At 39.8% G+C, this 24694-nt stretch overlaps 1 protein-coding gene across 2 annotated transcripts in view; it reads left to right on the forward strand.

Moving 5' to 3' along the window:
- The window catches only part of LOC122790148 (adipocyte plasma membrane associated protein), an 893349-nt gene that overhangs the window by 759862 nt on the left and 108793 nt on the right, over positions 1 to 24694 (forward strand). For both annotated transcript variants that reach the window (XM_044057738.1, XM_044057747.1), the window contains exon 7: positions 10642 to 10776. In XM_044057738.1, coding sequence (XP_043913673.1) covers positions 10642 to 10776 — 135 coding nt within the window. The remainder of the gene's footprint in view (positions 1 to 10641; positions 10777 to 24694) is intronic.

Below are 24694 nucleotides of genomic sequence, written 5' to 3' on the forward strand. Positions count from 1 at the left end.
TGCTTCAAGCAGTGGTATTCCTGGTGTAGGAGATGTAAGCAAGATGGTGGAATGGACACTTTGGCTAGGGCAAAGGCTGAAGACTCTTGCCACATATAGATTTGAGGACAGAAGGCAAATGTGATGTAAATATTAGGATGTTAAAGTAGGTGAGGCTGAGAAGAAGAAAGCCTGAGAAGTAGGAAGAGTGCAGGAGAAGGATGAGGTATGCAAGAAATTTGCGTGAGATTAAATGGCATTATTTCAAAAGTAGGAATACATGCTGAGATACTTTGCCAATGTACATGTGGTGGCTTATATGACAATGACCATTTTCCAATTTGCTTAATACAGATTTTAAGGAGTAAGGGATCAAAGCTGAAGAATAGGGTTTTCTGCAGCTTGGCAAAGTAATAGATATGCACTAAAATGGCTAAGTTAACTTGGTAGTTGCACTTTGTATTGGCCTGTTGAATTCTACTTTTGACTGTGATAGTCTCTTTGTTTTGCATTCATCTTGGTAAGTGAGCTGGTCGTTGGACCCTTTTTAGCTGTTGTGAAGATTGGGTGAAGATAGGTGAAGGCTGCCAGCCTAGCCAGATAGAATTATTTTGGAGATAATTCTGTCATCTGTAAATATTAATGTAAACCACAGGCTTGTTGTCTTAAATGGTAAAAATATGGAAATAGGTTCCCTCAATCAGACCAGCATTGCACACAGGAGGATACAGTTATTTATCGAAGACTGTCTTTTTCAGGGGGTTATTTATGAAGAGACATACAGATTTTTGGTTAATGAAAACCCTTATATCCCCACTGTCTTTGGTATCCCCAAAGTACACAAGTGTGTTGAACACCCTCCATACAGATTAATAGTGGCTGCCCATAACAGTTCCACCTACTCCTTGGGCATCTTTGTAGACAGACTGTTAAAGAATTTGATGCGCCCTATTACACGTGTTAGTTGATTTGTGGGATATTTTGACTGGGATCAAACAAAATCTAGGTGGTGAACTGGTGGGATTTTCAACTATTGATGTAGTTGATCGTTTCAATTCCATTCCCCACCAAGAGGGTATCAATTTTTTTCAGGAATCCATTCATGACTATACTAACTTGAATCCAGGGCTTACTAATTTTGTGGTGGATGTTATGGAAGTTATTTTAAATAACTTCACTTTTTTTGAAAATGAGTACTTCAGACAATTAAAAGGGGTGGCCATGGGCTCAGGTAGTGCCTCTATTTTTGCAAACTTGGTCATGGCCACTTGGGAGAAGTATATTTTCACCTCGTGATTTGAGAAGGAGTGGGCCTTATATTTCCATTACCTTGACTATGTGTTTGTTCTTTGGAAAGGAGGGAAAAATGTTAGCAAATCATTTCTATTTTTACATCAACCAAATTAGTCCCTACTTCAAGTTCACATACACATTTTCCCCAGATTCTATCGACTATTTGGATGTGACTGTTTCAATTGACAGAAGTACATCGACTTTCACATCTAGAGTGTACCATAAACTCACATATTCCAGCAACGTATTGGCTTTTGACAACCATTAGGAATTGTTTCCTTGGAACTGTTTGGTGTTGCTATAATCTGCTGTCAGCAAGTTCAAGAGTGAGGTCTGAGATCGTGAAGACTTTGTTTCTTGGAACTATTTGACTTTTTTATATTTTGCTGACATCTTTTATGTGCAATTGATAACTGAGGGTAGACTAATCTACTGGTATGTGCAATTTGTAAGTCTCAAGCTGCAGCTGCTGTAACTGGTTAGTGGGACTGGCTTTGTGGAGCTCATTGCAGTCCATTTAAACTGTTGATTGTACTATTCACGGACTCATTCTCAAGCTACAGCTGCTGTTACCGGTTATTGGGACCGGCTTGTGGAGATCATTACAGTCTGTTCAACTGTGGACTTTACTACTCATGGACTGAATCAGGTTGGAAGGTTTTACCCTACTGAATTTGTTACTGTGCCTAAGCTGTGTTCAGCTGTTTATTGTGGTTTTACAACTTTTTGAATAAAATAACTGACAGACAACCAACGGAGTACTCAATTCAGGCGTTCAGAAGGTAAACAGGTGGATTATTGTGTTCAGTGGTTTTGGATCCACCCGACTGCTCCGTGCTTAAATGCTAAGAAGTGTTACATGTGGAACTGGAAATAATGTAACAACCGTGCACTCTACTGACCAAGTAAAGCATGTTGTGACCCTTTGATGTTAAAACTCGGATTCAGTAAGTCTAGAGTGAGGCATCCTGCCTATTGTTTTAAGGCCAGAGTTAATGGTCAGAATTTGCATGCATAAATGTCCTTTATTGCCCTGATTTATGCCCAGAGATGAAGAATGTAAATGTAGTTTCTGTTAGCGTGGGAACCCAGGGACATGTGAAGAATGATGCAATGTGAACCCAGGAATGTGATTTTAAAAACAGAGAGAATCAGAGAGCATTAAGCATTTTTGTCTTGATCATCCAACTCACCAGCACTCTCTTGCTCTATATGTAAGTTTATATTAGACTTGTGTTTTCTCTTAGAAATAGCTAGAAACTAAAAAGATTAGACTGTTTTTCTGTGATGTCAGAACTGTACTACTGAATTATTTTAAGTATTTCTCTGTGATCTCTGAACTCCTGACTATAGCACTGTGTAGTAAAAAGTATTGTCTTGTGTTTTGACTATTTGTTATTAAATATTTTTAAACCCTTTCAACTGTGGCTGTTTTTGTAGAGATCATTTAAGCTCTTTAGGTACTTGCATGCCTGGTAAAATTGTACAAAGCCACTCCAATAGCTTTAGCCGTTGGCTATGCTACCAATTGGATAATAATATTCCACAGTAATAATTGGGCACCCTTTTAAGGGCCTTTGAGTAGCTGATAAATATTAGTGGATGGTGGCAGCTGGTACTACTTTATAGTCTGGGGAAAAAGGGGCACAGCTGCAGAACATGTGCCAGCCTTCCCCAGGAGTGTCTGTGTGGTTGTATAAACTCTTCTCAAAGTGTGTGTGTGTGTGTGTGTGTGTGTGTGTGTGTATGTGTGTCAGCTACTTGGGCGGGGACAAGAAGCAATGGTTGGACAGAGAGGGTGCTGGAGGTTTTAGCTTGCCCACTAGGCTGAGATCTGGTCCCTATAGCTGTGCCGGTGGGGGGAGTCTTATTGGGGGCCTGGAGACCAAGGGAGTGACCAGCCCTGGACTGACTGTGATCTCTGTGTGCTCTTAAGGGAAATCACACTTTATTGTGTGTATTTGTTGTCCTTTCCTCCTATATGGGACACCCCTCACTTGTGTTAGTGGTGGGGATTGAGGCTTCTTGATTGCTGGGCCAGGGCACGGCCATCACATATTAATTGTCTGGCAGTGGTGGGATATCCACACCACATGTTAATTGGTTGGCAAATACTAATTGACTTGTAGTGGTGTGAGTAGAGTGAATTCCTGTAGCTTGTGTACAGTGAGGTCTGAAGGTGTTTTGTACTCTAAATCAGCCACGCAGTGAATACTCAGAGTTCAGATCACAATTGTTTTATTCTTTTGTTAGTTTAGTTAGGGTGAGCAGGCAGCATGTCAGCAGAGGAGTATGGAAAGCTGACAAGGAGCCCAGCTGCCTGAGATGTGCCAGGTTAGGGGACTGGTGCATGGAAACCTGACTAAGGCAGACCTGATTGCAGCCTTGGTTACATCAGAAAACAGCAACAAGGAGGACAGTCAGATTGGCGGTGGAGATATAATACCCTCGGAGAATGGACAGCTCAACCTTTCTGCAGAGGACTTAAAAATCCATCTGGAGCTAAAGAGACTTGAGTTGGAGGCCAGTCATTTGGAGATAGAAGCAGCTGAAAGACTGAGGAGAATGAGAAACTGCTATGCCTGGAATCCAAGGAAAAAGAGCGGCAGAGGAAGCATGAGAGGGAAATGCTGACTCTTCACTAGAGTCATGGACGTAATGGGGAAGGGAGCAACTGGACCCCAGAAGTACAAAAGGTCAGTAAATTTCTTCCACAGTTTAAAGAGGGGGATAATTTTCATAGTTTCATTCATATGTTTGAGAGGGTATGCAAATATTATGGTGTTGACCAAAGGCTATCTGTACGGTTCCTGACCCCCTTACTCCATGGTAAAACTGTAACTGTTTTGTCAAAAATGTCTGACATTGCATGTTTTGATTATACTCCTGTTGAAAATCACTTGTTAGAATTGTTTAAGCTAACACCTGAAATGTATAGGAAAATGTTTTGTGAGCATAGACACAAGGCAGATGAGTGTGTGTGAATATGTTGCTGATCTGAGCACTTATTTCCATAGGTGGGTGAGTGGATGTCAGGTCACCACTTTTGAAGGTCTGTCAGACCTTTTGATGAAGGAACAAGCCCTTAGCACTTTGCCTGAGGACATGAGGATCTGGTTAGCTGATAGACAATGTGCCACTTTAAATGAGTTGGGAAAGAAGGGAGACCTATACCTGGCAAGCAGGGCAGTCCTGCACAGGAAAAGGCCCACTAGTGCTGCTCATGGGTCTAAAGGAACCCATGGTGGGCAGCATAGACTGCCCCAACAGAATCTGCTAGTAGCAGGGGAAGCCACTAGTCCAGGTACACGTCCAGGAGTTAGGGTTAAATGTTTTCAATGCAACCAGTGGGGCTATGTGGCATATAGATGTCCACGGAGGCAAGGTGGGGAATAAAAGGTGAGGGAGCAGTTAAGTGGGAAAGACAAGATGCCAATAGTAGGTTGTCTTGAGACAACAAGGGTACCAAACTCCCATCCTGCAGATGCCTGATAGCGAAGGATTTGGATGAGGCAGTGCCATGTGTTTGTGCAGTTGCACGCTGTCAGGCTAGGAGACGAGCATGTGGGTCTGGTGGCTTGGGGGGAGACCCAGACAGACTGCGTACTTGCAGCCAGCACTGGTGAGGTGGTTACTTCAGGGAGGGAGCTACCCAGTAGCAGTGAGACTGAAGGTGAGCCGCAGCTGCTTGTGGGTACTGATGTTCCCTAGGACAGAATGACTGCAAAGGTAGAGGTGAGTAGTAGTACCCAGGCTGACAGTGAGGCACCACTGTAAGAGGATGCCAGACTTCCTGTGGAAGCGGAGCTGGGAAGGGTTACAAGGAGAGAGTTGAGACAGGCTCAGCTCTCAGACCTGTCATTGCAAGGCCTGAGGCAGGTAGCTAGGGAGACACCTGATTCTCAGGGAAAGGGGGAATCTGTATACTGGGACAAAGGGTTACTGTACAGAGAGCGGAACCCTGAGGGAGGGCTAGAAGGTGAAAGAGTACAGCAGTTGGTAGTGCTTAGAGCCTATCGTCTGGCGCTCCTAGCCATAGTCCATGATATTCCCTTTGCAGGTCATATGGGCATAAAACGTACAAAAAGGCGTATTATGCAGAACTTCTATTGGCCTGGAATTTCCAGAGATGAACAGGGTACTGCAGGACCTGTGAGCAGTGCCAAAAGGTAGGCAAGGCAGGAGACAAAGTGAGAGCTCCTTTGATGCCTTTGCCTGTGATTGAGGGGCCATTTCAGACGGTAGCTATGGATATTGTGGGTCCTCTGAGTACCCCAAGTTCCACAGGAGAAAAGTATATCCTAGTGGTAGTGGATTATGCTACACCATACCCTGAGGTGTTGGCTTTGTCCTCCATTGAGGCAGAGAAGGTGGTAAATGCATTTAGAGATTTTCAGCAGGGTAGGTTCCCAAAAGAAATACTGATGGACAGAGGTGCCAATTTCATGTTAGACCTGCTGGCTTGTCTGTGGAAGTCCTGTGGGGTGAAGCACATGAAGACCACCCCCTACCATCCCCAGTATAATGGTCTTGTTGAGAGGTTAAACTGTACAATTAAGTCCATGTTACAGGCATTTGCAGATCAACTTAAGGAGTGGGACAAATATTTGCCCTATCTGTTTGCTTACAAAGAGGTTCCCCAGGAATCCACAGGTTTTTCACCCTTTGAGTTGTATGGGTATAGGTTGAGGGGACCTCTAGATTTAATTTGAGATGAGTGGGAAGGTAATTGCAAGTCTCACAAGGAGTCTGTTGTGGCATACATCCTAAACCTCAGGACAAGGCTCAGGGAACTCATGGGCTTGGCCCAGGAGAACCTGGCAGAAGCCCAACAACAGAAAAAGGTGTAGTATGACAGGAATGCTTGAGATAGAGAGTATGCTGTGGGGCAGCAGGTAATGGTTCTCATTCCTGTCAGACACCTCAAGCTGCATGCAGCTTGGTAGGAACCCTACAAGGTGGTAAGAAAGGTAAAGGATGTTAACTACATGGTGGAACTGTTAGGCAGAAGGCAGGAGAACAAATTGTACCATGTTAACATGATGAAACCTTACCATGATAGGGAGGCCCTTGTGCTGACCATTTGTAGTGGATTGCAAGAGGAGTCTGAGGGAGATCTGGTGCCTGATCTCCTCAGTGAGGCTTGGGCTAACACCTCAGTGGAAGGGGTGGCAATGTCCCAGCTGCTATCTCCTACCCAGATTTGAGAAACCGAGCAGTGTTGCAGGCATTTGGTGACATGTTCACTGGGAAACCAGGGTGCACCCACCTGGGGCAGCACCAGGTGGATACAGGACCCCAAAGACCTATTAGGCAGGCCCCTTATAGAGTGTCTAAGAGAGTCAAATAGACTCTGATTAAGGAGGTACAGGAGATGTTGGAACTAGGGGTGATTCAAGAGTCCAACAGTCCCTGGGTCTTCCCACTGGTGCTGGTGCCAAAGAAGGATGGCAGCACCAGGTTCTGTGTTGACTGCAGCAAATTAAATAGTCACACAGAGTGAGATGCTTACCCCATGCCTAGGACACATGAGGCCCTAGAGCAGCTGGGTGGGGCTAAGTATCTTACAACCATTTATCGTGCCAAGGGTTACTGGCAGGTGCCCTTGACTCCCATTGCTAGAGAGAGGTCAGCCTTTGTGAACTCGTAAAAAGATGCCGTTTGGGATGAAGAATGCCCCAGCAACTTTTCAGAGGCTGGTAGATCACATCCTAGCAGGAGCAGGAGGGTTTGCCCTTGCTTATCTAGATGATATTGCCATCTACAGCCATTCCTGGCCAGAGCACCTTCAGCATGTCGGGGAGAAGCTGGACAGACTACAGAGGGCAGGGTTGACCATTAAGCTGAGCATATGTCAGGTGGGTATGGCAGAGGTCTACTACCTAGGACATAGAGTGGGGAGTGGTAAGATAAGGCCAGAACCTGCCAAAGTGGAAGCCATTCAGGCATGGCCTGCACCTGTTACTAAAAAAAGGTGAGGGCAGTTCTAGGGACAGCAGGGTACTACAGAAAGTTTGTCCCCAGTTATAGTACCATAGCTGCTCCCCTCACAGACCTGATGAGGAAGAACAGGCCAGATAAGTTAGTGTGGACCCCAGCATGTGAGCAGGCATTCCAGAAGCGAGCCAGTCCACATTACAGCAAACAATTTGTTGTGCAGGTGGATGCTTCGAACCATGGGGTTGGGGACTGTACTTAGCCAGATTTCTTCAGTGGGGGAAGAGCACCCAGTGGTTTACCTCAGTCGTAGGCTCCAACCCAGGGAGGAATGCTATGCATCTGTAGAAAAGGAATGTCTAGCCATAGTGTGGGCACTGCAGAAACTTCAGCCTTATCTGTATGGAAGGAAATTCACTGTTATGACAGATCACAACACCCTAACATGGATAAACAGAGCCAGCCAGCAAAATGCCAAGTTGTTAAGGTGGAGCCTGTGGTTGCAGGCATATGATATGTCTGTGCAGCACCTCAGAAGGATTAGCAATGCCAATGCAGATGGGCTCTCAAGACAGGGAATGGGGTAAGGTACACTCAGACCTAACTCCCTCAAGCAGCGTTTCTCAAGGGTCACTTGAAAAACTAGCTTGAGTTCTCCAGGGGGGGGGGGGGGATATGTGAAGATAAGTGAAGGCTGCCAGCCTAGCCAGATAGAATTTTGGAGATAATTCTGTCATCTGTAAATATTAATGTAAACCACAGGCTTCTTGTCTTAAATGTTACATGTGGAACTGGAAAAAATGTAACAACAGTGCACTCTACTGACCAAGTAAAGCATGTTATGACCCTTTGATGTTAACATTCAGAGCCAGTAAGTCTAGAGTGAGGCATCCTGCCTATTGTTTTAAGGCCAGAGTTAATGGACAGAATTTGCATGCATAAATGTCTTTTATTGCTCTGGTTTCTGCCCAGAGGTGAAGAATGTAAATGTAGTTTCTGTGGGAACCCAGGGAAGTGTGAAGAATGATGTAATGTGAACCAGGAATGTGATTTTAAAAACAGAGAATCAGAGAGCATTAAGCATTTTTGTCTTGACCATCCAAATCCCCAGCACTGTCTTGCTCTTTTATGTAAGTTTATCTTAGACTTGTGTTTTCTGTTAGGAAATAGCTAGAAACTAGAAAGAACTAGAAAGATTAGGCTGTGTTTTTCTGTGATGTCAGAACTGTACTACTGAATTATTTTAAGTATTTCTCTGTGATCTCTGAACTCTTGTCTAGCACTATATAAATTATTGTCTTGTGTTTTGACTATTTGTTATTAAATATTTTAAACCCTTTCAACGGTGGCTGTTTTTGTAGAGATAATTTAAGTTCTTTAGAGTACTCGCATGCCTTTGGTAAAATTGTACAAAGCCACTCCAATAGCTTTAGCCCTGGGCTATGCTACCAATTGGATAATAATGTTGTGCAGTAAGAATTGGACACCCTTTTAAGGGCCCTTGAGTAACTGATAAATATTAGTGGGTGGTGGCAGCTGGTACTATCGTATAGTCTGGTAAAAAAGGGGCACAGCTGGAGAACCTGTGCCAGCCTTCCCCAGGAGTGTCTGTGTGGTGTATAAACTCTTCTCAGTGTGTGTGTGTGTGTGTGTGTGTGTGTGTGTGTGTGTGTGTGTGTGTGTGTGTTTGTGTCCGCTACTTGGGCAGGGACATGAAGCACTGGTTGGACAGAGAGGGTGCTGGAGGTTTTAGCTTGCCCACTAGGCTGAGATCTGGACCCTATAGCTGTGCCAGTGGGGAGTCTTATTGGGGACCTGGAGAGCAAGGGAGCGACCAGCCCCAGACTGACTGTGATCTCTGTGTGCTCCTAAGGGAAATTGCACTTTACTGTGTGTATTTGTTATCCTTTCCTCCTATATGAGATGCCCCTCACTGGTGTTAGTGGTAAGGATTGAGGCTCCTTGATTGCTGGGCCAGGGCATGGGCATCATAGCTATGACCCTTACCAGAATGGCAAGAGAATGTGCAGTGTATACAGTACATATGTGAACAGTTTAATGTAACCAGTCAATCAGCATATTTTTTGAAGTGGAGGGAAACCAGAGTACCTGGAGAAAATATGTATAAAGAAAAGGAAAACTTGCAGACCTCATACTCTGTGATTAGATATTGGTAAACACTGTACCCAAGAGCTGTTGGGCAAACAATCATACATGTACAAGAACTCACACACACACACACACACACACACACACACACACACACACACACACACACACACACACACACACACACACACACAAGTAAAACAGGATAGCTACACAAAACAGTTTACCAGACCACTGAGGTTGAAGAAGGATGCAGTGGTTAAGGATGAATTGATGGCATTGCAAGTCCTGTAGGTCTGTCTAATAGGGAGATGTCAAGGGGTACCAATGAATGGAAGTTGGTATCCTTTTTGTGCATTAGAAATATTAAATAAAAAACATGCACATTAATCACTTACATAATTGCTGAGTGTAGGCACTGGTTACCTTTTACACTGAATCTTTTTTTTGTTTTGGGTGTTTTAGAAAACATTCATCTTGATAAAGCCTCTGGTGTATGGGAGAGCATTCTTCATACCATCTGACTTGCCTAGCTTAGTCAGTCTTAAGTTGTATACGTGTGGTCTGTGCCACTTAACAACAATAGGTCATTACCCGTAGTGTTACTGTTGCTGAGATCTTACCGATAAAATCTGTTATCAGAAAGGTTAGGTACATATCAATTGTCAGAAACGGAGATAGTTCACACCTTCAGTATGTAATCTCACTAAAACACCAAAAAGGTAAATACTTGTGCAATAGAGTTTAAAAGTTCGGTCCCCCTTGTATTTATGTATATCCATTTTTATTCAGCTATCTTTAAAATTATTTGCAGCTGACCCTTTGGTATTCCATTGGATATATGGTGGTCTCTAATGGGGCTTTTTGTCACTGTTATCAGGTCAGTGGCCTTGAAAGTTTACTGCAAATTGGAAAAACAAAAAATATACATATGTGGTCAGGAGAGAGAGAACACTGAGAAAATCTATCCTGACTTTTTGCTCTGAAAGTTCTTGCTTTAGTGCCAGTTGTTTTGGGATAATCTTTGTAGAATATGCACCATTGTCTGAGCTCAGCTGCAGTGATAGAAAATGGATGATGGCAAGTTCTTTTGCATCTGTCATTGGCAGGAAAAAAGTTGAATATTGCGAGGTGTCTTGCTGTCTGTCTGCTGTCAACATCTTTGTCCTGAAATGTATTATGTTGCTATAATATGTTCATTCTCTCTGCACGATAGCAGTACCTCTAACTGTCCCACTCTACAGGTGGGAGAATTCCTCAACGAATGCCTTACACTATTAAATTTTGCTTTGGGCGTTAACTGTAATTTTTCTTTTTTTCTAGGCTTTTGGAATATGATACTGTAACAAAAGAGGTTAAAGTGCTTTTGGATGGCTTGAGGTTTCCAAATGGAGTTCAGTTGTCTCCAAATGAAGATTATGTTCTGGTAGCAGAAACAACAATGGCAAGGATAAGACGGTAAGGAATGATACTTTATGAAGGAGGATATATTCTACAACAAAGACACAACAAATTAGAGTTGAAAACAGCATGACATTTTTACTGTTTTACACTTGTATCGCCTTGATTTGTCTGACACAACTGGTAACACCCAACTGGCAAGGTCTGATAGCTGAGGAATTCAGTAAGATTTTAATTTGCTGCCTTACCATGGACTTGTTTACAGGCATGTTGCTAGGTCAGGATGTGTTAATCAGATTACATTTAAAACTGTAACACTTTAAAATGAACCCCCCAACTCTGGTGATGATGAGCTAGGAGCATTGCACTGCAGTAGGCATGGGAGCACTTTTTCATCCATGTGCTTTCATCATGATGCATTCTCATGGACAGCAGCACTTTGCATTTGGACTGACTACAGTGTTAGTATCCTGGCAGCAGTCATTGAAGCAGAATTATGCTAATATGGACATGGGATGAATGCATCCCATAGAGATCACTTTCTCAGATAATTTCTGGAAACCGTACAGGTTGTATTCAATCACTACATGAAAAATAGTTGTGGAGCGTATAAGACAGTTTGAAACTACATGAATACTTATTGTAAGCTGTTTTGCATGTTGCACTGAAGCTTACATGTCAGTTTCATGGTTTGCTGTATATGCTTATCCACAAGCATCATTATACTGTGTTGTTTTATTGTTTCATGACTTGTAGATAACTGTGGCACACTAAATGCACCAAAACTATTGTGTATAGTTGCATAAAGATTCTTGATAGTAGCCTGAATGACACTCAACTGAATGAAACTAATTGTCTGAAGTCCTTTTGACCGAAAATTCAGTGCAGTACTCCTTTTAGCAAAACAGCACACATTTACTCATATTTCAAGCAATCTTCTTGAACCCCCATATTGGTGGGGTGCACTACCCGCACCCTGTTACTCAATGTACTACAACCTCCTTGTGAATGTATTCTCTATCCAAGGTTGCACAACCTTGGATAAAGGACACCTTTTTGTTTTCTGTGTAAAACCAAATGTTTCTGCCATCTTCCAAGGTTGTGTGACCTTGGAGTGAGATCATATTAAGGAGGTTGTGGGGGTGGGATTGCCTACCATAAATGCTTGGGTAAATGTGGTTTGTGGTGAATTTTTTGGCTGATTTTTATTCATTTGGTTTCAGTTAAAGTGCATCTAATTTTCTGGAATTCAGGCCACTGTCATACTAGTTTGTGATGTGTAATATTTTCACTGGTACTTTAAGCATTGCTTTGTGCAAACTGTTTTGTCTAGCATTCTGCTGTTTTCCATACTTCATCTTGTTTTGGGTCTTGAGAAGATTAATGAATGCAGTACATCATTTGACATGTTTTTTCTAAATGATTTCTGCCTCTCGTGATGACCATTGGAACTAAAGCTAGCTAGCACTAGATATTCTCAGCAGAGTGTCGGCATTTTGAGCTCTAGGACTGCCCCCTGTAGTACAGTGTGTGTACTTGCTAGTGTTTGTACTGGGTAGTAGTCCTTCCTTTTCCTGCTATTTCTTTCCTTTGCTTTACTTATGTGTGGTGTGTGACCGTCTTCTTTGCGTCTGTATTTTCCCAGTTTATTTATTTATATTTGTTTACTGGGGTACAGGTGAAATATGAAGTATTTCATAAACAAAAAACAGAGAAACATAAGCAATTCACTTATTTTCATGGATGTCTGTTTTGTGTGTGCGTTTTCCCTGATATGTAGCAAAAGTCGATACAATTATTACATTGTCCTGAAAGAAAAGCATAAGGAGTGGAAAAATTTCTTGGGAAGAAATCCAGACTGAAATCTAAGTGACTCATGATTTTTTTCTAATCTCCAGGCTCTGATATTAGTCTCCCGAATGACTGGAACTCCTTTTAGAATATCAAGCTCTTGCTTTATGCCAGATGCTGACATCTGACAGTTGACACTTACATTATGTAGATTCTCACTCCCTTTAATACTGCAAGCAGCTATTCTATCAGTCCTGCATTAATAGCTCAATCTTTTAAGTGCTGTCATAGTGAAATTTATATAGCAAGCAGCTTAGTGGATGCTGCTTTGATGCCAGTTCCTATTTTTGATTTCAGATTAGCCTGCATTAATGAAGGTCTTAGGAGTTGCATCAGGACTATTAACACTCATTGTTGAACAGACACGAGTACTATTCACTGTTTTATGCTGGTGGAAATCATGTTTTGTATACTAATTTCAGTCCTGCCAAGATCCTTCCCTCTTGATTGTTGTTTCAAGGCCTGTACATTCTCTAATATTGTCTTATTTCCCTGCCAAAAGTGGCAGTGGACAGATCTGCAGTCTGTTACCAGCATTTTGGATTGTATCAGTGTCTTTGTAGCATCAGTGTAGCTCCTTTCTCAGCTCCCATGAGACAGTTATCATAGATGCACAGCCTTACCCACCACATGACCATGTAATACCAGGGTGACTACCAAATTTATAATCATAAAAATGGCAGATTTTTTAAGGTTTCTTTTTTGCAGGGAGAGATGAACCTCAATAACCTTTGTGTTTGAATAAGTTAACTTTTAGATCCCTGCAGTTTGGCATAGCAGAGAAAAATAATTAAAAGACTATAATTTCTTAATTGTGAAGTTTGTGATTGAGAGTTCATAATTGTGGGCTTCTGTAATGTCACGTCACTCGTGCCATGCCCCACTTGCTGTTTGTATTGTGCTTTGTGATTGCTATCCCACCAGTGGAAGCACCTGTGTTAGCAGTTCCTGTTTTACACATGAAAAGGCCATCTTCAGTCCAGCACTGGTTTTGGGTGTTGGACCCATCATCTGTCTTTTTCCCAAGGCAGGTTTAGAATGAAATTAGAAAAAGAAGCAGTCTTTATGTTCATTTTCTTCCTTCAAAGTTAAAATTTAAGACTGAGACAACCTGTAGTGCTGTTTTAGCTGCAAAGACTTAGACACCAAGTTTCCCAGTGTCTGCTTCTTTTTCCATTGGTCCCACATTGAGGACATGATGGTGGCCCATGATTTGCTGTGTACACATGAGAGCATGCCCAAGAAGCAATTCATTACCACCAAAGTGAGGAATGTAATACAGGCTATGTGGATTGTTTCACTGTTAGTTTCTTCTTTGCAGAATACTCAAAATTTTCTTCCAAAGCTACTTCAATTATCATCTTAAATTATGATAGCTAACAATTAGTGACACAGAGGACTGACTTGTTTAAAAATCCAAGGATAGATTTAGCAGTTGTATCACCCAGAAACTGCAGACCAAGTCACAGTATGTGAATATACTTCACCAGATGTAGTACCATTAACAACTTGGATGAGAGGGCAGACACGAGTCCACAAATGAGTGAGTCCACAAATGAGCAGAATTCATCAGTCTCTGTCAGCACTCAGTAGTAGGGGCTGATGAAGAGTAAGAATGTCCATTGGTAAAGGAAACACACACCAGATTCCTCCAGCAGACCCCAACTGAAATGAACAGACTGGAAACAGCACAATTGAATAACCAAATGTAATTTAATTTGTAAGTGTTTTCAACTTCAATAAAGGCATCATCAGAGATAAAAATCAGAAATGAAATAACACACGAGCAAATCGGTTTAAATCTACCTCTCCGTAAGTAAATATTTAACCAATAAAAACTCTTATCAAGAACAAGTGTAGCAGCATTTAAAGTGACCTGGCCTATATACAAAACGCAAACACAAGTACATATAAAACAGATGTAAAAAGACGTAAAATACTATGCTTCTTAAAAGTATAAAAATATTTAATACAGCAACTCTTGCTTTTAAAATGCAGTTGAGATAAACCATTTAATCCAGGTTTATTAGTTGCATTTAACTGGATCTGCCAGTTTAGTTCCTTTTTTTTCTAATAACAGTTCATTATCTACCTCTCTGTCTGACATACAAACCTGGTCAGTAATAAAAAAAATCTTCTGAAATCTGGACAGTACATAGTATGTTTAAAAAGAGGATTTGTAGATTGATTTTTTTTATTTCATAAACATGTTCATAAATCCCTTGTCTAAGCTTTCTAGTAGTTTGACCTATATAGAATGCATAGCAAATTGAGCATGTAGCAAGGTAAACAACCATCTTTGTATTAGTCGCATACCCCCAGACATGAGAGTCTTGTCATGTCTCTCAGCAGCTGCATATGGTCCATGTTGAATAAATTTACAATATTTACAGTGGCTATACTTTGTCATTTTTGAACGTAAAAATCTTGTACTACTACTACTATTTTTTTCAAAAGTATTCTTGACGTTTTCAATTCCACTGTATGTAATTTTGGATGCTGGATCTAAACATTGTGGTATTCAGTAGTAAAAACTGTACTCCAACTTTCATTTAGAATACCTCTTAGTGCTGGTGTCTGATTATATCTAATAATCATAGCACCATAGAAACCAGTCCATTCATTTCAGTTATAGTCTGCTGGAGGAGTCTGGTGTGTTTCCTTTGCCATTGCAGTTTCATTTTACATTGGACAACCTAAGAGTGAAGTGTATGAATGTACCTGACTAGCAGGAAGGCTGCCTAGTCTTTTCATCAAGAAAGGCACTTTGTAGAAATTTATGAAAATATTTGATATGGAAGACGTGAATTCAGTACTAGGAACTTGTGATATTATTTACATATTATTTACATATCAAATGTCAAATAAAATATTTCCCAAGGTACAATAACTGGGCTAGACTAAAGAGAAATTATATTTCACAGGAGTATGTGCATTTATTTAAGTTTTGACATGCATCCAATAACTATTTCAGATCAGGCACCAGTAAAAATGAAGATAAAAGTGCAGGGTAGTGAAGTAAAAATGAGACAATGGTGCTTTCCCGTCTACCTATTAAAAAGAGAGGAATTTAAGGAATGGGTTAGTGAAAATTAGGGTTCCTTTTACCAGATCGCAGGGTTCCTGTTACCAGATGCAGACGCAGTTTGTCGAATGTGACTTGATCGAACTGAAAAGAGCGAAAAGGCAAAATAGCGAAGCAGCTTTTCTGCTAATTCTTTCCCTGGGAAAGAATTTGCTTGGCTGCTTTCATTACTTTGCTGTTTTCGGCACTGTAGAGCGATCTTGGAATTAATATATTTAAGTGGGGGAGGGCATAGCCCCCCATATTATATAATGTTTTAAAGTTTTTTTTTTGTTTTTTTTTTTAAATTTGGAACAGCAATTTTTTTTTCCCTTGGAAAAAAAATCTCTGTTCTGAGGTTTCAACGTTGTAAGCTGTCACTTACATGGGGTTGATTATTTATCGCTCAGTTTTGTAAGCATGCAATAATATAATATAGACCCGAAAATTATTAGAGTTACTTTTGAAGCTAGAAGTTTCTTCAGAAGTTATAGCTAATGAATTAGACAAAATGAAACTGGAGTTTAAAAATCAGGTAGAAATAAAAGAGAAAGAAATATGGACATGGTTAAGAAGCACAAAAACTGTAGCACAATAACTTGGTCAAACAAAAGTAGAAAGGGTTGTCAGCAAACATAGGGAGCTTATGACAAAGAAAAATGACCAGAGATGCCATCAATGTATTTGAGATGTTTTGGAAATGCTACAGAAATTTATACAAAGCAAAGGTAAGTGAAAACCAAGAAAAGAGCACAATGGAGATTTTTTTGGAAGACTTAATTTTGCCAAGGTTAGACCAAGATTAGCCTCAATAACTAATAATTAACATAGAAGGAAATTGAGTAAAATAGTGATGTGTAATCAATCTGCAGGGAAATCTCCAGGAACAGATGATATTCCTGTGGAGGTTTGGATGCCAGGAGGGAGTAAAGTGCCAAAGATTGGAAGGATTTCATTTAGTAATATTTTTAAAATATTGAGAAGCACCATAATCTTGGAAGAAAGCTGTGGTAGGTATATTACCCAAAGATGGTAAAGATCCAGTTTCATATATACCCATTTCACTTTTAAACTATGATTATAAAGTGTTCATGTCAATACTAGCTAAAAGAATGGCAAAGTTGTTGACAAAATTGAAAGATCTGGATCATTGTGGTTTTGTGTGGGGAGTCAAACATTGAATTATTAATTATGATGATCCATAGAGGAGAATGTAAGAAAATACCGCTGCTGTTGGGTCTTGATGCAATAAAGTATTAAACATAGTAAGCTGGGATTTTATGAATAGGGCAGTGGAAGCTTTCACATTATCTGATACAATTTTGTTTGTGTCTTTCGGCTTTTCCCAGTTAGGGGTCGCCACAGCAGAACTCCAGTCCGCTAATAATTGGCAGTAGATTTTTACGTACTGGCTTGCCGGGCCTAACGCACAACCTTCAACGAAGGAACGCCCATTCACGCATGTCACTACACAGAAGACACTCTAACTCAGAATCGAACGGGCAACATCTGTGAGGCGACAACGCTACCGCAGCACCACGACCGCAGTACATTATCTGATACAATAATAAGGTTAATTAGGAGGATATATGAAGGATTGGAGGGAAGACTTAAAGTGGGAGAGTTCTTCTTCAATGAGTTGTGCTTGAACAGGGGAACCAGGCAGGGTTGTCTACTTTCTCCATTGTTATTTTCTTGAGTGAGCCATTAGTACAGAAAATAAGGGATTCAGAAATTTAAGGATATAATTGGTAAAGTAATAAAGAAAAGTTCCAAAACAATGAACTCGGTCCACAGGTTGGAAGCCACCAAGCAAAGTAGATTTATTATTAAAAATGTCCACAAAATTGTGAAAATGCTTTCGTTCTGACACAATATTTCCAAGGAACTTTTCATCAGATATAGTGAAACAAATCAATCACCTTCTTTAAATAGGTAGTGTTATCAGGTATCATTCGCCGATGAATAATAAAGAAAAATTATCTTTATTTGTAGATCATATTATTTTGTACTTGATAAATTCAGAAAAGGACCTCTTTGTGTTGTGTAACATTTTGAGACAGTTTCTTGTTTTTTCAGGATGTACAATTAATGAAGATAAAACAAAGGCTGTAGTTGTAAATTATGTACCAGCACACATTTAGTTCAGCAATATCCCATATTTATACATTATAATTTAATAAAGGTGTTTAAAAAAAAAAGGGTATTTGCGCACTTCAGGGCTTACCAATAATGTACCATGTAGGACAGCTGTCTTTGCAACGTGGCCCTTAAACCTATAGTTGCATTAACCTTTTTTACTGCTGAGCATTTCAGAAAGATTGTATGTAATCTACTGAATGCTTTTGACTATTTTTGATCCCTGTGTGGGATGGACTGTGTCTTCAAAATGGTTTGACATTTTGTTATGAAATTTTCAGGAAAGTATACTCAGACACTTGTCTATAAAACTTACCAGGATTGTGCTCCTAGCTCCAAATATATATATAAAAAACATATGCATCTTCACTTTAATTTTCTTGTGTTTAGAAGTAATTAAATTCTCATTTTATGCATAAGTAGTCTTTATAGGCCTGAAGTTACAGTGGTGCTATTTTAATAGATTTTTATATTTGCTGCTCTGACAAGAACTGATAGCTACACTTTTATTTTTAGCTAAATATTTTGCAGTTATTTGTCTATGTGGCTCCAGTTAAATCAGTACCCAACATTTCTGCAGCTCAAGTTTGAACAGTAAATATGTTTGGCTGATGAATTATCTGCTACTAAGAAATTCCATTTGATGTCTTCTTTTAGAATATTCTTGACCTGCTAAATGGACATTTCAAATTTATACGCAGAGTTCTAGAAACTAGAGCAATAGTGCTCAGATAGTTCCAATAGTAGTAAGAACAACAGGGTTAATGAACATTTTAAGGATATTTAAATATGCTACTGTTATGTGTAATTGTGTGTGAACTGCAGGTTTGAATACATTGCAGGTGCTGAGAAGAGCAGTCTTTGCAAACATCAAAGAGTAAAGCAATGCTAAATCTAGAGGGTAGGATTTTTTGCAGGGAAGTGTTTGCATATGTATTTTTATACCCCAGGTAGACTTCAGAGAATTTTTCCAGAGGTAGACAGCAATTGTTGAAGGTTTGATAATGAGTAGGGTACTTTGCAGCATTTTTTGGTAATTCATTGAGTTGGTAAATTAAAAAAAAAAAAAGACAGGGTACTTTGTCAGAAATGTTGGGGGAGAAAATTATTGTAACTAAGAAATGAATCCTTTGAAGCTGGATATAGAAACTGGATTGTCTAGACATAGTAAGGCCCTCATAAATTTAATGCAGTTGGCTGCCCAGAAGAAGCATATACTGGAAAATGGAAATCAAAAGCTAAATCATCTGTACATAATTATTGATTAATGTAAAAGGAAGAAAGATAGGATCTCTAGAAAAAGTAAAGGAGTAAACTACATAGAAATAAATGGAATATTTGGGAACAATACATGCAGAATAATGTCCAACTGAAGGAGGAGCAGTGAAATTTCAGGGATGGCAGCACTTGAGCAATGTAAGTAATGTCAAACTGAATAATTCTTAAGAAATAACCATGTATATATACACACACACACACACACACATATATATATATATATATATATATATATATATATATATATATAAATTCATGAAAAAGAGAAATCTCTGCATGTTTTTAGATCTATACACCCATGTCACTGTGTAATATGTGATGTTAATAAATATGTTAATTTTGCAAACTTTAATTACCCCCTGGCTCATGAATTATAGAAAGGCAATTTTCTAAATAATTCAGTTTTTACAGCAGGATAGGGGCTTTGCTGAATGCTGCGCCCTTTCACTCCACTAAAGCTTTCTTTACCCAGAACTTTGTCATTTTAAGGGACTCTGTTTTATAATTTAGCCTGCGGTGGTGGTGCTGAGGTAGTGTTGTCGCCTCACAGTAAGACGCTGTCCGGTTTGATTCTCAGCTAGAGTGTCTTCTGCGTGGAGACATGCGTGAATGGGCGTACCTTCGTTGAAGGTTGTGCATCAGGGCTGGTAACTCGGCATGTAAAAATCAACTCCCAATCATTAGCGGACCGGAGTTCCGCTGTGGCGACCCCTAACCGGGAAAAGCCGAAAGACTCAACAACAACAACAACAGCAACAACATACAGTGTTAAAATTTTTTCTGTAGTATAGAGAAGCACTTTAGCCAGTGTGGTCAGATGGAAGGATGGTTGACATGTTAAGCTCCATTTGAACCTACAAAAATTAAACTAAAGGAATCCCCAAAAAGTAAGTCCACTGTTTGTTGATTTAACCAAGGCCTTTGACTTGGTGAACCACAGTTAACTTTGCAACCTACTCTTGTCTTTAAGTACAAGAAATAATACTATAGGGTGATTTAAAGACTTACTTTCAAATAGATACTTTGCAGTTTATCCTTAATAGACTCTTCTATTCATGAAAGGTCCTTCATGAGTCAGTACCCCCTCCTTTCCTATTCCTGATCTTTATAAATTGACTTCTTTAAAAGCTACCTGAAATACTAATGCTTGTGTGTGTTTATATATATATATATATATATATATATATATATATATATATATATATATATATATATATATATATGTCTGACCTTTTCTTAGTAATTAAAAAACATTGATAATGATCCTCTCTTCCTCCTCTCATAATGCCTTATAAGCATCCATCACTTAAATTATGCAATCTAAAGATTGTTTGGCACTCCTAAAATTAGCTTTAGTCCTCAAAAATGGCAGATCCTGTTCAACAGTACTGATAGTGTGAAAGCTACAGAAATGGTCAGGCATCTAGAGATTTCACTTTTTCCAAATCTAAACTTTGAAAATCATATTGAGTTTACTATGGCCAAAGCTATTACACATATTAAAGCTTTTATTCTGGGCCTAGAAAATCTCTTACTTCCTGGCTTTTGAATCAAGAGCAGATGTAAGAAAACAGATACCACTTTCTCAGCTTGAATACAGTCTCTGTTGTATCACAGCGGATTGGTAAATGTTTTATTCTTTACTAGTGGTAAGTAATAAATTTTGCCCATTTGTCAGTCTTGCTTCTTGTTACGAACACCAGTGCCTTACTTTAACCAAAGACTATTGGCTTCCAATCTGGCAGAGTGCATCTGCTCCTGGCTTCTCTTCTTTACAGACTTTTAATTAGAAAACTTTCCCCATCTTCTCTAAGAGGCTTACATGAAGGATGTGTCACTATAGTGCAAGATCACATCCACCCAGCATATTCTCCAACTCCCATAATAAAATGTCTTATAGCAGTGACAGCTTTTCTGTACTTGCAACGTCACTCTGGGAATTCCTTCCTACTGCTCCATAGAGAAGTAAATCCTACCTTGAAAAACCCTTAAAATTTAAGTTGTTCCAAGATGATTACCTCCCATAATTTATCCACATATTTCTCTATTTCTCATTATTTACATCTGTGTCTTTTATCAGAACACATGCATACACATTTTCCAGTTTTAAACACTTCTCCTTCCTCCCTCTTTCCTTCTGGCTTAAATAAACTGCATCTTTCAATTATAAATGTATGACTTAAGTAGAGGTTTATATGTATGGAGTTGACATGTGTTACTGATTTTCTCTTCTTGATTTAGATGTGTTGTATTCTTCAATTAGAATTTAATTAGGAGATGTGTTGGATTTTAAAATATTTCTTAGCTTATTCTGTTCTACTTCTGATATTATAATTTCAAAACACATCTGTGTAAGTTGATTTGACCTATCTGCATTTTCTTACCTATTTCATTTGTGAATTAATTTTGTACCTCATGCATTTTTTTCTCTGTCACATTTTATCTTCATTGAAAATATATTCTGGGTTTGTACTTCTGAGCATGGTCTGGAAGTAGTGCTGAAGGATCAGTGTGTCACAGGATAATAAATTCAAAGAAATGAAAAAAATGGATGTGTGCATGTGTTGCCAAAACATTAGAAACTCAGACTGTGCACGGCACATTTCAGATCTGCATTTCTATATGGGAGCAGGCCCCTACCCCCATATACTTCTAAGACGTTTGCATGAGGGAATGGGAGTTGCTCTGTATTTAGAGAGTAGTATGAGGCAATAAAAGGACAAAGGTTATGAGGAGCTATTTACTAGTACTGTTTCATTTCAGGGAGCTTGATCAGCTTCAGTAAATTTAAATGCTGCCTTTAGCCATATCCCACTATATGCCTACCATAGAAGGTGTTTCACATTTCTGACGAGCAAACAACAGGTCCAAAGTATTGCTCTTTCAGTGTCTGTGAAGCACCACAAAAGTACTTAATTCTGGTTATGGCATGGAGACCATGTGTTTTTTTTCTTCAGCTACGGCATCATGTCATAGATTGTCAACACCATTTGGAGGATGCAACTTCAAATCCCTAAGTTTGGAAATTCAGTAGTTTGAAAACAGATTTGAAGACCATTATTTCTACTGTCACTTTCTTGAAAATATACAATACAAACAGCTTGGCACAGCACTTTTTTTTTTATAATACATATCCCCTCACTGTTAAAGGAAATATACCTTGTATACTCCATAAATCCCCCAAATAATTCTAACCCAACTAGTAATAATAAATCTAACTGTACAAGTAACACTAATCCTAAACAGTCCTAAATCAGAAATTAACTGTAAACCTAGCCCTGAAAAGTACTCATTACCGAAAGAGTAAATTTCACTGTGTACATAACCCTAAATGTAAGTCCAACTCTAACATTAAGCAAGACCCCAGTCCTACCAATCCTAACCCCTTCCAAGACCCTCATGGTAATCCCAAAGTCAGTGACTTTTCAGTTCCCACTGACTTTTTTGAAAACGTTAATTAAATCACAATTGCAACTTTAACTTAGGTAAACCTACATTAATAGCAAAGAAAACAAACCATAATGTTATTTCTCATTTTTTTAAATTCAGTATACATATGTTTTTAATACTATATTTTGACCTAGCACAATATAGTATCTAAACAGAAGCCTCTGTTAAACTACCTATTTATACACATTGTTTGACTAATTGGATTTAGAACACTGCATGTTATTTATCCAGTATTGTGAAAGCAGTATATTCCTTCTTAGATCATTGCATAACTTGTGATTCTTCAAAAGAAGGATCTGGAGGAGTTTACTCAGGGCTCTTTCTAGTCCCCAGAAAGGACAATGCTTGGAGACCCATTCTGGACCTTTCAATTCTAAACACCTTCTTGCAAGTACCCAAATTCAAGATGCTAACACTACAGCAGCTTCTTCCCATGTTGGGCAAGAAAGCTTGGCTAGTAACGTTGGACCTCAAGGAGGCATACCTGCATGTCCCTATCAGACAAAATTGCAGAAGATACCTCCATTTCATTGCAGGTTCAACCCATTACCAATTCTCTGCACTGCCCTTTGGCTTATCTACTGCGCACAGGGTCTTCACAAAATGCCTGGCACCAGTAATTGCATACTGCAGACAAAGAGGAATTCAAATATACCCATACCTGGATGACTGCCTCATCCAAGCAGAAAGCAAGAACATTCTCTTACAACATCTGGCTTTTGTAAAACACCTTCTAAGTTGCCTAGGGTACACAGTAAACGAAAAGAAATCAAAACTAGTACCCTCACAAAATATGACATTCCTGGGTGCCAGCTTGAATACAATGGCCCAGATGGCTTATCTGACACCAGACAAACAACTACAATTAACGCAATACTTCAAAACAATGGCAACAAAGACCCAACTCCCTGCAAGAAAAATTCTGCAGGCCTTGGGCTTCATGGCATCTTGCATTCTACTAATACCATTTGCAAAACTGCATATGAGGAAATTACAATGGTACCTAAAAAGTGTATGGACTCAACACAGCCACAGCTTGGAAACAATTATACCGCTCATTCCCTGCCTTCAACAGGAGTTTCTATGGTGGTCACAGGCATGTCACCTCAACAAGGGTCAGCCTTTCACCTTACCCCCAGCCAGGCAAACTATGACAACAGATGCATTGGACTATGCCTGGGGGGCACACATGGCAGGATGGTGCGTTCAAGCCATATGGACTGCAGATCAAAGGGATCTGCACATCAGTCAAAAAGAAATGCTAGCTGTACAGAATACCCTGACAGCCTTTAAGGACCTCTTACAATCCAGGACAGCTTTTAATAAAGACAGACAACACCACAGTAATGTGGTACATAAACAAACAAGGGGATACAAGCAATGACCTTGTAGAACACAGCACTGGCTTACCAAGTTCAATTACAAGCTCAATTCCTGCCAGGAAAAAAGAACACATTGGCAGACGACCTAAGCAGAAACATCATGGATCCCCACGAGTGGAAACTGGATCCACAAGTATTTGCAATGATAACTCAAAAATGGGGGCACCCAGACATAGACCTGTTTGCCAGCCCCCAAAACTATCAGCTAACAAAATTTTGCACAAGGACATTTCACCATCAAGCTTGGAAAGTGGACACACACTCATTCAGTTGGAAAATGCTGAGAGTATATGCCTTCCCTCCATTGTCCCTTCTCACAAAGGTGCTGCTGAAAGTCAGGATGGAGAGACCCCGAATGATACTCCTTGCCCCAGACTGGCCACGCCAGCACTGGTACCCACTATTGAGGAATATGGCCCAGGGCCCACCATGGATTTTACCACAAATTGCTCATCTGCTCACACAGCAAGACAGTCAGATTCTACACAGCCAGCTCAAAACCTTAAATTTGGCTGCATGGCAAATCACCTAGGCAACCAGCCAGCTCCTCTGTCACAAGCTGTTATGGATCTGAATATGGAAAGAATACACCAAATCTCAGCAAAATCTTCGGTTTCACCAATGAGCGCTGAAGTCTCCAGCAACCACAATAGGTAACAAATAATCTGTTTATTATATCCACATAACGCCAAAACGACAGACAAAAACTGTAACATCAAACAAGGAAAATTGACGAAACACTGCTACAAACAAGATGACAAATGAACAAGGCAACGCCAAAAAAATCCAACAGTTGAGCGCTTTCAGCCAG

Source organism: Protopterus annectens, chromosome 1.part2 (assembly GCF_019279795.1).
Source record: "Protopterus annectens isolate FY-2018-M chromosome 1.part2, PAN1.0, whole genome shotgun sequence".
Lineage (NCBI taxonomy): Eukaryota > Metazoa > Chordata > Ceratodontiformes > Protopteridae > Protopterus > Protopterus annectens.